Here is a 14,992-nt window from a genome sequence, read left to right as displayed (position 1 = left end):
AGAGGGTGATTTAGGTCGGGTGTTGGAAATGCAGTAACGCCAACAGATTTTGATCAAGTACCTGTAATCCCAACACTTGGAGGCAGGAAGAGCAGGAGTTCAAAGCCAGCTTCCACTACATGAGACTTTGTTTCAAAAATTTCAGAGAAGTGCGGTGGTGTTTGATATTGCTGCTTTAGTTCCATGAGACTCCTCTGGGGACAGAGAATTGTCTTGGGCATATTGTTTGTTTGAGAGAGAGAGAGAGAGAGAGAGAGAGAGAGAGAGAGAGAGAGGGCTGGAGAGATGGCTCAGAGGTTAAAAGAACTGACTGCTGTTCTGAAGGTCCTGAGTTCAATTCCCAGCAACCACATGATGGCTCACACCCATCTATAATTAGATCTGGTGCCCAGAACACTATATACATAATAAATAAATTTAAGAGAGAGAGAGGATGAATTGTGGTGTTAAAAAATTTTTAAAATTTCCGTCTAAGGACTCAGCTGCTGGCAAAGCTGAAGACAGCACCGATCTGATCTGCCGGAACCTAAGGGGCTCTATTCCTGTCCTGATGTCATTTTCTTCCTGGTCTTTGAATAATGACCTCCCAAGCCTTTAAAGACCCAGTGTGCATTCTGGAGAGGTTCTAGGGAAGGGGCTTCCCGCTGATTTTCTCATGATGTTAGAGCCTCTGCTAGACAGGGATTAACACTGCATGGGTCAGCCATGTTTGCGAAACTCCACCAAGGGGCCCACTATTTATGCTTCCCTGAATGGGAAAGTGGTGGTTAGAGCATGCCAGAGAGCGCTGAGCACAGTGGGAGGATGGTGTCCAGAAAGAACGTTCATCTGAGTTCCATTGACTGAGACACGTGGGGAGCAGAAAACAAAAAACCCCAATGTTTGTGCCTGCGTGTTCTTAAGTAATCTATAACATGAGAACCTTTTGTGGTAATGGGACCCAGATGTCCTCTGTGTCTGTGTCCCTCATGCAGGCATGATTTCCTGGGGAGGGGAGTCTGTATGTCAAACAGCGTCTCATTGAGAACATGGAATGATTCCATAGACGCCGTGGCAGTGATTAGAGTCTTAACTGTTTGGTCCTGCCTGGATCAGTGGGTGCTTGGTTCCCTAACAGACACCTCGGGGCTTGGGAAGGCAGGATGGGAAGAGCTTTGAGATCTCACTGTGCAGATGCATTGAAACACGAACAGTTTGTCCAGCATATGGCTCAAAGGAACACTGAATTGATTCATGTTTGTGTAACTAGTATATATTTGTGCATTTTTTAATCATAAAAATTACACCAAAGCTCCAGCTTTCGGTGGGGACCTACATTTTAAAAACAACTCAGAAATACCTATTATGTGGGAACTGTGGGTTTTTCAGTTGCTCTCAAGCTCGTCGAGCCCTGTTGCGTTAGTATCAGCTCACATACCTAAGTCTTACAGTTCCTCCCATTGCTCCAGAACCTGCCCCTCTCCCTCTGACTCTGCACCAGCAGAGCTATCATTCATGACCCTGTCTACTGCCCAGAGCCGCCTAGGAAACCTATACTCCCCTCTGTTAGGTGTGGCGGACCTCCTTCTGGGAAAGCAGACCTCAGAGGGGCCGAGGTTTGGCTTTGTCAGATCTCAGAATGCTGAGAACCTTAAACCTTTCAGTTTTCAGCTGAAATGACTGGCAACAGAATGTGACATCTGAGGTCGCATGACCTGCGATTGCCGCAATTAACCACATGATCTCGCATGTTCCCACTGGGGGCTCTGCGGTGGCTTCCCTACCAGGCGGGGGTTTCCTTTGGAGGGCATTGAGATCCTCCTGGGCCCTGTAAGGTTCCGCCCGCGGTCCTTTTAAAATGCCTTTTAGTGTAAAGCTTCAATATTGGAAATCTAACACCACAGTATTTAACCGTGAGGCTGGAGGTGTGTGATGGCCTGGAAAGGGAAACTTCATAGGGTGTTTAATAGGGAGAGCGGGGAGTATCGTGGCCGCCGTGCCGAGCGTGGACGGACTGAGCGGAAGGTCAGTGTTACCTGACTCTACCGTCTGCTATTCCTTTGGATTTGTTTTCATTTCTGTCTTGCAGTTCTCTTCAAGATGCCTTTTGGTTTGCCCACTGCAGGGAGGTGATGCGCAGTCGGGTCTTTGCTCGCTTAAGAAAGATGTGTTTGTAATCAGAAATATGCAAATGTAACTAATCTTACCATTACCCTTTGGTAATATGAGAAGCATTAGATGCTGAGGTACTGACCATTAGCGGTTTACATTTGACTTCTTTGGGAGGCTCATTAAAAGGCTTTTTGTTGCTTTCTGAAAGTTTTTGACCCCTTTCCTACCTTGTCATATAGGAAGGGAGTGTTAGATCCGTAGCGGGTAGTGTCCGTGTCGCGGAGTGTGAGCCCCTGTAAGTCTTGTAAGTCTCCCCTCCAAAGGAGTTCTTCTCAAGGCCAATCCTTCTGCTCCTCGGAATGTTTCCGTCTCTTTCTAGAAAGCAGGAGGCAGAGTTCAGCCGCCAGGAAGACAGCCCAGGCTCAGCCACAACTTCAAACTTGGGATATTTGGAGAGCAGCATCTTTTGAGGCATAGAAGCAGTCTTCCCTCTCCCTCTATGGCTTGCGGCTTTTACCAGTGTGGTTTTGACTAAGCTGTCCACTTGGACCCTGTCTTTGTCCCTGTTGAGCTGATGGTGTTACATTATGTGATAGACTCGAGTATTAGTTCCCCACTTTAAAGTGGACAAAAGAAAGTAATGGCTATTCAGGCATACTGAGAACTCTTGCGTAAGATGTGTATTACATGTTGACCTCAACACGCTAACCACTGGGAGATAGCTTTAAGAGTAATTAGTAGGCAAAATTTCAAGCCTTGGTAATGTGTTTAGATTTGCATAAATTCAATACTTTAGATAAGTGACTAATGTTTTATTTCTCACGTGTTTGCATAAGACCTCCTCAGAGCTACATTTGTAAGGTAAATGGTTGTTTTAATCGCCTCTGTTTTTTTTTTAATTTACAGCAAAAGATGATGGAAGCATTGCCGTTGCCCTTGGTTACACAGCACATTTGGTCTCCATGATTTCCTTTTTCCTACAAGTACCCCTCAGATATCCCATCATTCATAAGGGGTCCAGATCAACCATCAAAGATAATATCAATGACAAGCTGACGGAAAAGGAGCGAGAGTAAGTGTCTTTCTTGTTTGTTTTGGGCATGAGCCGATCGGAAACGTGGTTGAAATGGTGAGGACTGTGGGTGAGAAGTGTCCTCTCACTGAGGACAGTTTCTATGTGACCTCGCAACATGGCGCCAGCTGTGGCAGGCAGTGTGACTTAGCGGGAAAGTGCCTGGCTCATGTGTGTTGTGTTGTGTTGTGGTTTGACCCTGAGCATTGCAAACAAGTTTTCAATAACCTGCAGGTAAGAGAAGAAACCACAAGGAAGGCATAAAATTTAAAACAGAATCATAACGATAATGAGAATATTGCTTTTCAAAGTTGGTGGACTAGAGCTATATCTGGGCTCAAGGAAATTTATATCCTAAGTTCCTGCACCAGAAAAGGTATTTGAAAGTAAATTATCTAAGTCTCAAGTGAACAGCCGAAGACCAGTTAGCAAAAGCCCAGGAAACAACACGGAAGGTGGACATCAGCTGTGCTGTGCGGCGGGGAGAAGGGGGCAATGCAGAGCAGGCAGAAGGCCTGGTCTTCGAACAGCGGAACAGTGCCCAGGGCCCTGGAAGGATGGATTTAGAAAGAAGAGAGGAGATGGAATCACAGTTTGGGGAATGGACAAAGGAGGACCAGCACAAATGTGTACACTGGCATTGGAGAGTAAGGGGATGCTGCAGGCAACTTTAATACATTAGAAATTCCAGTCAAATGGCTTAATTTCTAGAAAGATACTACTTTCCAACATAAATAATTGGCATTTAGAAAACACCAGAGCAAATCTGCTCTGTGAACTGTAATCCCAGCAGCCCCCGTGCCAGGGAAGAGGGGGAACAGAAGGAAGTTAAGGCACCAGTGGCCAGGCGGGGAATGGGGATACGGAATATTCTAGCTGAGCTATTCTCTATTCTGACTGCACATTAAAGTCATTTGAGAGTCTTGAAAACTGAGCTTTTGACCCCTGGATTCCCGCCCCCGCCCCGGAGAGCCTGACTCTATTGGAAGCACACTCACAGGTGAGTGGTGTTTAAAGCTTCAGTGGTGATTCTGATGTGGAATGGGATTGAGACCCACTGTCCTAGATTGGGAAGATCTAGTGTCCAGGGCACGAAAAATTAGACCTTGCTAAGTATACTAGGGTTCTTGGAAGCAGTTTAACATCACTGCCTTTGGAGGTAAAGCGGGCTGTGTCAAGAGGGCACCGATGGGAGAGCTTAGCAGTGCGGCCAGCCATCGGCCTCTGTGTGTTCCATCCGTACATGTGAGTTCCCCACCCATGGGCTAGAGCAGCGTGTGCCCCCAACTGCTAAGCTGTCTCTCCAGCCCCAGCATAACGGCTGTTAGACGCCAACAGTGTTGCTCTGACTGTTTGTTTGCAGGTGTTGAGTACCCATTCTGTTCTTTTGTGCAGCAGTGGAGTTATGGGGGCACGCGGTTGTCGTCATATAGTAGGGCTTAGAAGCAACTTAGAAATACTTTAAATCATACAGAGAGTATGCGTAGGCTGTATGCACATACCATGCCGTTTACATAAGGGACTTGAGACTCACGGGTTCTGGCAACCATGAAGGGGTGGGCAGCAGTCTCCCTCAGATAGTAAGGGATGATTGTATGTCTGGAAGAACAATGGCTCTCAGCTAAGGAGCGCTTGACTAAGTTAGACCAGTGCCTTTTCCAGTGTTGTGATTGACTTGAGCCCAAGTATGCTTTGCATTTATAAAGCATGAGAACCGAGTGAGAGCTGTCATGTATACATTTGACAAAGGGAGCGGGGCGTTGTTTTCCTTTCTTAGATATTTTTTAAAAATCAATTTGCAATTCACGTAACACAAAAATCTAAAATTTTAAGTGTTCAGTGTAATTTTAGTACATTTTCACCATAACACACCTAGCACCTCTATACTTCTGAAACCCCAAATAAAATCCTGTGCCCATTAAACAGTTTCTCCTAACCCCTGGCCGTCCTCAGTCCCTGGCAGCCTCCAGTCTGTTCATGTCGCTGTGGATTCTCCTGTTCTGGATATTTTATAGAAGTGGACCATACAGCATGTAACCTTTTTCTTCCTGGCTTCTTTCAGTTAGCATAATGTCTTCAATATGTGTCCATGCTGAAGCTCAGTCGTACTTCATCCATTTTATGATCCAATAATTTTCTGTCAAGTGTGTATAGAACATCTTGTTTCCTCATTCGCCTCTTGATGGACATCTGGGTTATTTCTGCCCGTGGCTCTGTGGATAGTGTGGCCGTGGATATCCGCTCAGAGCTGAGTGCGCATTTTCATTTCTTCACCTCCAAGGAGTGGCTGGGTCATGCGGTAAGCCTGTTTATCTCTGAGAGGAACGCCAAAGGGCTGTCCGTGGCAACCGCCCCATTCTGTGTTTCCAGACGGGAAGAGCACCCTCGTGGTTTTCATTGTCTTTTCTTACGCTCAGTGACCATGTGTTTATCTCCTTATCTGTTGCCCATTTTCTCATTAGGTTGTTGTTTTTGTTGTTAAGTCGCAAAGCTTTGTGTATATCCTACTTAGCAGCCAGAGTTCACCTCCGTCTTCGGTGTGCTTGTGTGCCTAAACAGACCCATGTCTAATCTGTTTGTGCTATTATAGCATGTGCGTGTGCACTTGTGTGCAGGCGTGCACACGTGCTGGGAGATTTATAAACAAGATATTTGCGTCTCGTTGCCGCACTCCCGTGTCTGCGCTCTGTGCACTGGCACCCAGTTTGCGAGATTCGGGCAAGGGGGCTGGAGGTTAAAATACACAGACGGAGAGGCAGCGACACAGGTCATCCTTGAATTCCCCAAGAATGCTCCCTTTCTTGTGTTCAGGGGCAGATTATATAGAGATAGCCACGCCCCAGCCAAACCCACCAGAAACCACTCTCCTGCTATCGGGAACTCCTGAAGGTCTCGTGCTCAGAGCAGCTGTAGGCACTCAGATCAGGGAATTACAAGAAATTCAGGATCTGGGGTCTCACTGGCTCCGAAGGCCGGGAAGCTCAGTCTCACGGTCCTGACATGGTCTCTGTCCCTGAGGCTAAGCCTGTCCCTCTTGCTGCACCCTCCAGACAGGAGCAAGTCATGCTCACGTGTAGGGGGAGGGATGGAAGCCATGTAAAGAAACCAGATTCCTTCTGTCGAGGCCCATAGCCTCATAACAACAGAGTCCTTATGACCCTACCACCCTTTAAGAGGCTCCACCTCCCAACACTGTTGAATTGGGGTTACATTTCTGGCATAGTCACACCTCAACGTTCTGACTGTTCACTTTTTTTCCTGAATGCAACCCCCTAGCTATGGTGTGCAGTGTCCTCTTCCTTGGTGGTGTGAGCACACGTGTCTGATAACCTGTTCTTAGGCCCATCGGTCCGGGATGAGATATTGCTTATTTAACCATCGCTATGGTGCTAGGGTGGGAATTTCCATCAATGAGCAAAGAGGAAGCAATTAAAACCATTGCTTCTCAGCCCTCTTAGTTCCCTTGGTGCACAGAAGGCTTTTACCCCTGATAAAGTTCAGTTTTTCTGTTGTTTCAGCTTTTCATGTCAAATCTGAAACCCATCATTTGGTCCAAGGTCATAAAGATTTATCCTCTCTTTTTCTATACTAGTATTGTAATTTTAATTCTGATAGGTAACTGTTTCTTCCATTCTGGAGTATTTTTTTTTTATTTATAGTGTGTTGAAAAGCTGTTCTTTCTCCCTTGAATGGCCTTGGCATCCTTATTGCAAAAACAATCAGCTGGCCATGGGTTATTTCTAGACCCTTATTTCTATTCCAGTTGTCTACACATCTGTGTTTATGCCGGGACCATAATAATGTTTGCAGTTCTGAGGGGAAAGAACTCCAAATGTGTTCCTTTGCAATACTGTTTTGGCTATTTGAAGCCCTTTGCAATTCCCCAGGAATCGGAAAATCCGGCTTGCCAACTCCAAAGAAAGAAGCCGCTTTGATTTGGAAAGGGATTGTATAGAACCCATGGGTCAGAGCAGGATGGCCATGTTATTGATAAGTATTGACATCTTATTGGCAATTAATAATAGTAAGAGCTTGCCTTTACCCAGGGCCTTTTCAGTTCCTCTTGGCAGTGTTTTATACTTTTCAATACACAAGTCTTGCATGCCCTTGGCTAAATATATTTCGGTATATTATATTGTTTTCCTCGTTTCTCTCGCAGATTGTTTGAGTTCTCTATATATAGGTCCATGTCTGTGAACAGAATAAGTCTGAATTCCTTCCAACTTGGATGCTTTTTGTTTTGTCTCGTTCTTCTTACCTAATTGTTCCTGCGAGAGCTTCAGCAGAGCAGCGGGAGACAGCGGGAAAGGCATCTGTGTCTCCAGCCTAGGAGCCCCGTGCTTCTTCAGGAGTGTCCCCAGTCATGCCCAGGAAGTTGTCTCTGCCGTGAAGGGACAGCCTATGAAATGGGGTGGCCAAGGGGCTGCATGGCTTCTGCTCTCAGTGCACTGGGCAGCACTCGGGCTGCATGGCACCGGCTGCGTTCCCGCGAGAATCCCTTTGAACATCGCTTAGATTCAGCTCGCTGAACTCTGTGCACAGTTTTTACACCTGTACTTGTGAGCCTCTCCTTCTCTGTTTGTCAATGTGCATCTGGCTTTCAAATCAGAGTAACCTGACCTAAAATGAGGAAGGAATTGATCCCCTCTCAAACTTCTGGAAAGTTTGAAGGTTTCTGTTAATCCTGTCTTAAATATTTGTTTGAATTCACCAGTGAAGCTGTCTGGTCTTGAGCTTTTATTTAAAAGAGGTTTCTAAGTCACGGAGAAGTTTCTTCTTATTGTGCACCTGTTCCAGCTCTCTGCAGTTACTCTGTCACTCAGCTGTGTTTCTAGGCTGTACCTTCATCATCCCGGCTCTCCGCCTGATGTCTTGGTGCAGTCGGCTGTGTGTCTAGGCTGTACCTTCATCATCCCGGCTCTCCGCCTGATGTCTTGGTGCAGTTGGCTGTGTGTCTAGGCTGTACCTACATCATCCCGGCTGTCCACCTGATGTCTTGGTGCAGTCGGCTGTGTGTCTGGGCTGTACCTTCATCATCCCGGCTGTCCACCTGATGTCTTGGTGCAGTCGGCTGTGTGTCTGGGCTGTACCTACATCATCCTGGCTGTCCGTCTGATGTCTTGGTGCAGTTGGCTGTGTGTCTAGACTGTACCCACATCATCCCGGCTCTCCGCCTGATGTCTTGGTGCAGTTGGCTGCTTATACTGTTTTTGTCATCATTTTACTTCTGTGAGGTCTGTGTTGTTGCCTCCAGTTTTATATCTGATTTATCATAGTTTAAAGGTTTGTCAATTTTGTCGTCTTTTTAGAGAACTATCTTTTTGCTTCATTTGATTCTGTTGGTTTGTATACTCTATAATCTGAGCTCGTTATAATATTCTTCATTATGCTGGTTTTTGGTTTTGTTTTTTTTACTCTTTGTTTTTTTTTGGGGGGGGGGCGCCACCCAGCCTCCATATACATGGAGACTTTTTATTACTTAAAAACGCCCAGCCTTAGCTTGTCTTGTTTCTAGGCAGCTTTTCTTAAATTATCCCATCTATTTTTGCCTCTCTGCTTTTATCTCTATCTTATATAGTTTTCTCTGCTCCCTACTGTGTGGCCCCTGGACTCCTCTCCTCCTTCTCCTGCTCCTAGATCTTGTCCTCCCAGATTTCCTCCTATTTGTCTCTCTATCTTACAGCCCTGCCTATCCTTTCTCCTGCCTTGCTATTGACTGTTCATCTTTTTATTAGACCAACCAGGTGTTTAGACTGGCAAAGTAACACAGCTTCACAGAGTTAAACAAATACAACATAAAGGAATGCAACACATCTTTGCATAATTAAACAAATATTCCACTGCATAAGCAAATAGGACACATCTTAAAATAATATTCTATAACACTGGGTGCTTTATTGTTGTCTTCTTTTTCTAGTTTATTTAATGTAAAATTATATTGATATTTTAATAACAGTGTTGGCACTTATTAATTTCTACATTTATTTTTGTATGCTGTGTTTTGTGTTGTCTCAGCGTGTTTTCTGATTTCCCTTGTGGTTTTTTTCATTAACTCATAAGTTAAGGAAATGCTATTTGATTTTATGTATTTATTTTTTTTTCATGTGTATGGGTGTGCCTGGATTGGTGGCTGGGGACCATGCATATTCAGTACCTGCGAGGGCCAGAAGAGGGTGCCAGACTCCACTGGGACTGGAGTTACAGCCAGTTGTGAGCTGTCTTGTGGGTGATGGGGGTTGAACTCCAGTCCTCTGGAAGAGCAGAAGCCGGGGTTCTTAACCTTGTAGCCATCTCTTCCGCCACAAAGGACAATCTTTATGTCAATTCTTTTCTTCTGCCATGACAGCAGGGCAGGGGGGCTGATATCCCAGGGATCAATCTCAGCCGGTCAGGCCGTTAGCAGGCGCCCTTACTCACTGAGCTTCTTTGCTAGTTTGGCCCAGGCAGAGTTGGGATTCGTTGTTGTTGTTGTTGTAAGACCCTCACTCAAGAAGGTACAGGTAAGAATGTCAGCAGTTCTGGGTCATCCTTGGCTATCCTGGGATATAGGAGAACTTCATGTCCTCACAAGTTACATCAGTTGCCTGTACGTTAGACCTCGGCACACTGAGATGCTGCCCTGGGCTTTCCTCCAGTGGTTGTGCACAGGTTGTTTGCCTTTCGACTGACTTAGCTGCTTCTCAGCACTGAGTTCTGAGTCCTGAGTCCTACAGGCAGCCCCTAGGCAAGTCAGGATAAGCCAGTTTTTTTTTAATATTTATTTATTATGTATACAATATTCTGTTTGCGTGTATGCCTACAGGCCAGAAGAGGGCACCAGACCTCTTTACAGATGGTTGTGAGCCACCATGTGGTTGCTGGGAATTGAACTCAGGACCTTTGGAAGAGCAGGCAATCCTCTTAACCACTGAGCCATCTCTCCAGCCCCATTTTTTTAAATATTTATTTATTATGTATTCAATATTCTGTCTGTATGCCTGAAGGCCAGAAGAGGGCGCCAGACCTCTTTACAGATGGTTGTGAGCCACCATGTGGTTGCTGGGAATTGAACTCAGGACCTTTGGAAGAGCAGGCAATGCTCTTAACCTAAGCCATCATCTCTCCAGCGGGATAAGCCAGTTTTTGTAGGGTAAAATAGGCTTTACTTCCTTCCCACTCCCCTCTTCCTGCCTGATGGCAGTATTCATTTGGCTGGTGGAAACCAGACTATTTTTCAGAGTTTTGACATTTTTGCTTAGTTTTTTAGTGATTTTTTTTCTTTTTAGAGAGTCAGGCCCTTCAAGTAATCCCCTCCACTGTTTTCTCTGACATCATCGAATTTAGTGATGAAAAACATCACTTATAAGGAATGAAGGGATCTCTGTTGTATATTAAGCAAGAGAGATGACCATGACCAGATATGTACTTGAAAAAGAGTACCTTAAAAGTCTCTTTTTTTCTGCTTACATTTATTTATTGCATCGTGTACATGCATGTGTGTGAACACGCACTCACATGTGCATGTGCCCGTGTTCCATGATGTTTACATGAAGGTCAGGTAACAATTTGAGAGTCGGTTCTTTCCATAAGGGTCCTGGGCATCAACTTCCAGTTTCTCGACTTAACAGTGGGCATCTTTGCCTGCCAATAAAGTCCCTCATCTCACCTAGCACGGCTCCCTCTACCCTCTTGTATCTATATTATTGACAGTAGATGTCCCTCCAGATTTTATCAAGTTGCTACATAATAATCTGACTTAATGTGAATTATATGGGAGAATCATTTTAGAAGCTCGAAGAAGGGCTCTTAGAGGAATGTTTAGTATTCTTTCTTTAGATAAGCCATGTACTTTTTTGGCGAATACTTACTTCCTGGGATTTACTGTTTGTGCATTTGTGCCTTATTTATTTTGAGTGGTCTGTTAATAAAAATTTCTTTTCCTAATTTTTGGAATATTTCCAAGTAGTTGTTTATCCTGCCTATTTTTCACATCTTCCCGTCCTGTCTTACATGGGGTGCTGCAAAGAGCATCTCTGTGAGCCTCTTGAGGACGTTCCGCTGTGTGGTCAACTCAACAGTTCTGGTGGCCGCCAGACTTCAGCCGATTGTGTTGCCAGGAGAGCCACAGCCATTGCATTTTCGTGAATGCACTTTGTTATCTACTGCTTTGCCTTTTCTGGAACCTATTGTGTTGTGTTGACTAAATGTGTACATCTTTGGCATTTTAATGTCACTAAAGGTGAATTGCATCTTATAATTTGTAGACTCTTGGGTTATGTATCTACTTAGTACTACCTCAGTTAATGGTGCATTTTAGAGTTGATGTTTAGTTTTTTTGTGATCTATTAAACATTCAGGGTGATTTTTACGATGTTTTAGAAAATCCTTCAAGTCGTTTTTGGAACCGCATAGATGCAGAAATAAATTTGACTATGCTCGCTGATTGAATCAACCTGTTGGCTAATGGTTACTCTATCCCAGGCACTGAGAAAGCAGGTTAGACACAGCTTACTTCCCGCCTATCTGTCGGCTTGATACGAACCTTTCCCCAAGGTATTAACTGAAATCAGGCCTTCATGGGAGATGGAAAATAGGAATTGGATGACTCATTGTACAGAGTACAGTTAATGTACCGGAGGCCTCGGATCCTCCGCTGCTGCCCTTTCGGATTGCCTGCCTCTGCGCGCTGTAGCGTGTAAGATAGCGGAGCTCACAGTCCTTCATACAGTGTGGGGGAGGGAAACCCACGCTCCCTCCCTGGCCAGAAGGACTGTCACGAAGGTTCAGCTGCAGGATGTCTTCCTTCCCTGAGACTAAAATGCAAATTTTTGAAGTCGTTTTGAAAGAAATTGTATCCTTCATCATTACTTTTTTTTCTTTGCTTTGTTTTTAGTTGGAGAAATGGGGTGGTATTGTTGGCAGGTACTTTTGAAACTTCCTGGCACATCTACAAAAGGACTCTGAGGATCTCTAAAATGGGAAGCTAGGGTTTTCCTAGTGGGATTGTTAGAGCCCAGGAAATGTGGGTGCTGTTCTTCACGGTTCCTTGATTTGTTTGTTTGTTTTGTTTTGTTTTATACTTAAGTGTATTCCTTTTGGAGCTCCCAAATCCCAGGAATTCCCTCTTTACCTGATGGAGTCTGCTTTCTTTTAGGAACTGGATTTCTAAGTACAGAGAAATTGTGACGCCTCCAAACTCAGATGATACTGAGCCAAGTTTATAGTTATTGCCTATGGGCCTGATTCTCATGAAGGTGGAGAGATGTTTTACTCTGAGGTCTAGCACTTTGTTCTGTGACCCAGAGTGTGAAAGGGCTCACCACATGGGCCCCCAAGTCCTGAGTCTTTTCCTTGCAGCCCCTTTGGCAAGTATGGAGGTCCTGGCTCGTCTCAGACTTTCAGTCCTCCAGCCTGTCTTATAAATTCTGGGGTCACATTTTGTACCACTGCGCCTGGTCTCACTTGTCTTGTTTTATTCTTGCCCGAAATATTTGCAGTGTAGGAACTACATTTTCCTAAGTATTAAACTACTTCCATTTCACACTGAGATCCTTGTACTGACATTCAAAAAGTAAGCTTCTTTTTTTTTTAAAGTTGAGTTCAGAGAATAAAGGGATGTTCAGTTTTGCAAATGCTATTAGGTAACCTGACCCTGCGCACCGTGGGCCACAGTCTTAAGTCGAGATGCTATCACCAGGACGACGGTTATTTCATGGAGTCCCTGAGGACCACAGCAAGCTGTTCGCTTCTGCTCTTGCTGTGATCCCAGGCCTCGGCCGCACCGCCAAGCGTGTTGTGTTGGGAATGAGAGCAAAGAATGTTTAAAATGAGAAATCCCCATGGAAATGCAGGCAGGAGAGATCAGCACAATAAAAATGCAGAGGTGGTGGCTGGGTGAGACAGGAAATGAACACCTTGTGAGGATCTGGCGTTCCAGAGAGGGAAATGTGCAGCGTGAGCCAGAAGGAAGGCGTGGCTGTTTCACTGCTGACCCTGGGAAGTCTATCGTGTGCGTCGCTTTTAATGAAGTGTGTCTTAGCAGTGCTGACGTTATTATCTGGATGAGGAAGTCTTCTTGAGCATTTTTGTCATCTCAGTTTTCTGCATCCAACTAAATTAAAGTTCAGTAATATGAAGGGACAGGGGGACCGAAAGGAAAACCAGATGACAACGACATGTGGCCCCGACCTGAACTTCGGTTCTCGGTCTGCAATATATTCAGATCATAATAGAGGTTCAGAAAGTCTCCGAGGGGAGGTGGACGGAGGGATAATGTCTTTAGTGACTGGTGGGCTGTGGTATAAGTGAAATCATGTTACATTATTACAATGCATGACATCATGTTTGTCACAGGTGGCCCTAGAGCAGCAGTGAGGTGTTATACCGTGGGCTGGCCTTTGAGTCTTTCATATTATCTTACGACGAATAGGCGCTGTGGGCTCTGGCCAGGATCATCTGAGATGTGCTCATGCTTCCTCTCATTCTTAGACCTTTGATGGTTTTTGGTTAGCACTGAATGGGGCAGCGAGGACACGAAAGCCAGCGTCTGCAGTCGGTGCTCTGTGGCATAGTCTTGGAGAGCCTACAGTTGCTGTCCTTTACCTGCTCTCTCAAGTTCTGAGGTTTTAATTTTTTTCCTCAGCAACTGGGTCTAGAAAACAACAACAACAAACAAAGAACGTTCAGTCCTGAGCAAGGTGCTGTTCTCCATAGATGGCCTCTCTGTGATGAGAGCCACTGTCCAGGGCGGTCTGTGCTGCCTGCCCCTGAGTCACTAAGTGGACATCTCAGTTAGCAGATGAGCCGTGCCATACAGCAGCGCTTGGGTCTGCAGACTTCCATTCTTGGTGCAGAAGGGGCTGATGCCAGCACAGAGCCAGACTGGAAAGAGTCAGCAAAAGCATGCTTGAGAGAGTGGTCCCTAGACATGCGAGCCAGTGTCTCTGGCAGTGGTTAGAAGTCCAGCGAAGGCTAGAGGGCACCAAAGGGCAGGCACACTACCCAGAACAGCTGCTGCCGGCTCTGCATCCCTGTCTGGTGAGTGACTTTTGGAAGTTGCTCAGGTGTTTTCTTTTAGGTGTAGATGAAAGAAAACACATTTTTAATTTAGTCTTGAAGCAAGAGTTCCAATTCCCTTCAAAGGAAGCTTGTGTAGTTAATAATTTACTAAAACTAGGCCTTAGTAGTTAGTAAATTTAGTCAAAAAATATATATATATACATATAGATTTTGGAGCACATTGCTTATAATAAATATAACTTTATTTAAACATGCAGTTGCTCCTATCTGTACCTAACAGAGATCAGCTGTGTTTGAATTGTGGTGTGATAGTAGTTTTCAATTTTTTCTTGTCTCTTTTTCTTTTTTGAGATAAGGTCATGCAATGTAGCCCCTGAGTGCTGTGTATCACTACACCCAGCTCCTCCCGGCTTTTAAAGGATAAAAGCCATGTGTGTTCTTACAGAGAATCCATGCTCTCCTCCTTCAGTCTCTGAGACAACTTGGGAGACTCATTCTCCGAACGTTTGCTTTATCCATCAGCTCCTGTTCACTCCTGAGAAACCAAAGACCACAGCCTCCAAGAAGTGTCAGCAGCAGCACAAGAGCATCCATGCAGAGTGTAGGTCCACAGTAGGGCCACTGTAGGGCCACTGTAGGGCCATAATAGGTCTACTGTAGGGCCACTGTAGGTCCACAGTAGGGCCACTGTAGGTCCACAGTAGGGCCATAATAGGTCTACTGTAGGGCCACTGTAGGTCCACAGTAGGGCCATAATAGGTCTACTGTAGGGCCACTGTAGGTCCACAGTAGGGCCATAATAGGTCTACTGTAGGGCCACTGTAGGTCCAC

The 14,992-nt window shown here is 45.3% G+C and overlaps 1 protein-coding gene across 2 annotated transcripts in view; it reads left to right on the top strand.

Moving 5' to 3' along the window:
- Uvrag (UV radiation resistance associated) overlaps nucleotides 1-14,992 on the top strand; it is a 208,816-nt gene that overhangs the window by 122,574 nt on the left and 71,250 nt on the right. For both annotated transcript variants that reach the window (XM_050154442.1, XM_050154443.1), the window contains exon 12: nucleotides 2,998-3,163. In XM_050154442.1, coding sequence (XP_050010399.1) covers nucleotides 2,998-3,163 — 166 coding nt within the window. The remainder of the gene's footprint in view (nucleotides 1-2,997; nucleotides 3,164-14,992) is intronic.

This window comes from Alexandromys fortis, unplaced genomic scaffold, assembly GCF_014885135.2.
Source record: "Alexandromys fortis isolate MF-2015 unplaced genomic scaffold, M_Fortis_MF-2015_v1.1 scaffold_77, whole genome shotgun sequence".
Lineage (NCBI taxonomy): Eukaryota > Metazoa > Chordata > Mammalia > Rodentia > Cricetidae > Alexandromys > Alexandromys fortis.
The sequence above is the reverse complement of the archived record's forward strand: the minus strand, read 5'-3'. Positions and strand labels throughout refer to the sequence as shown.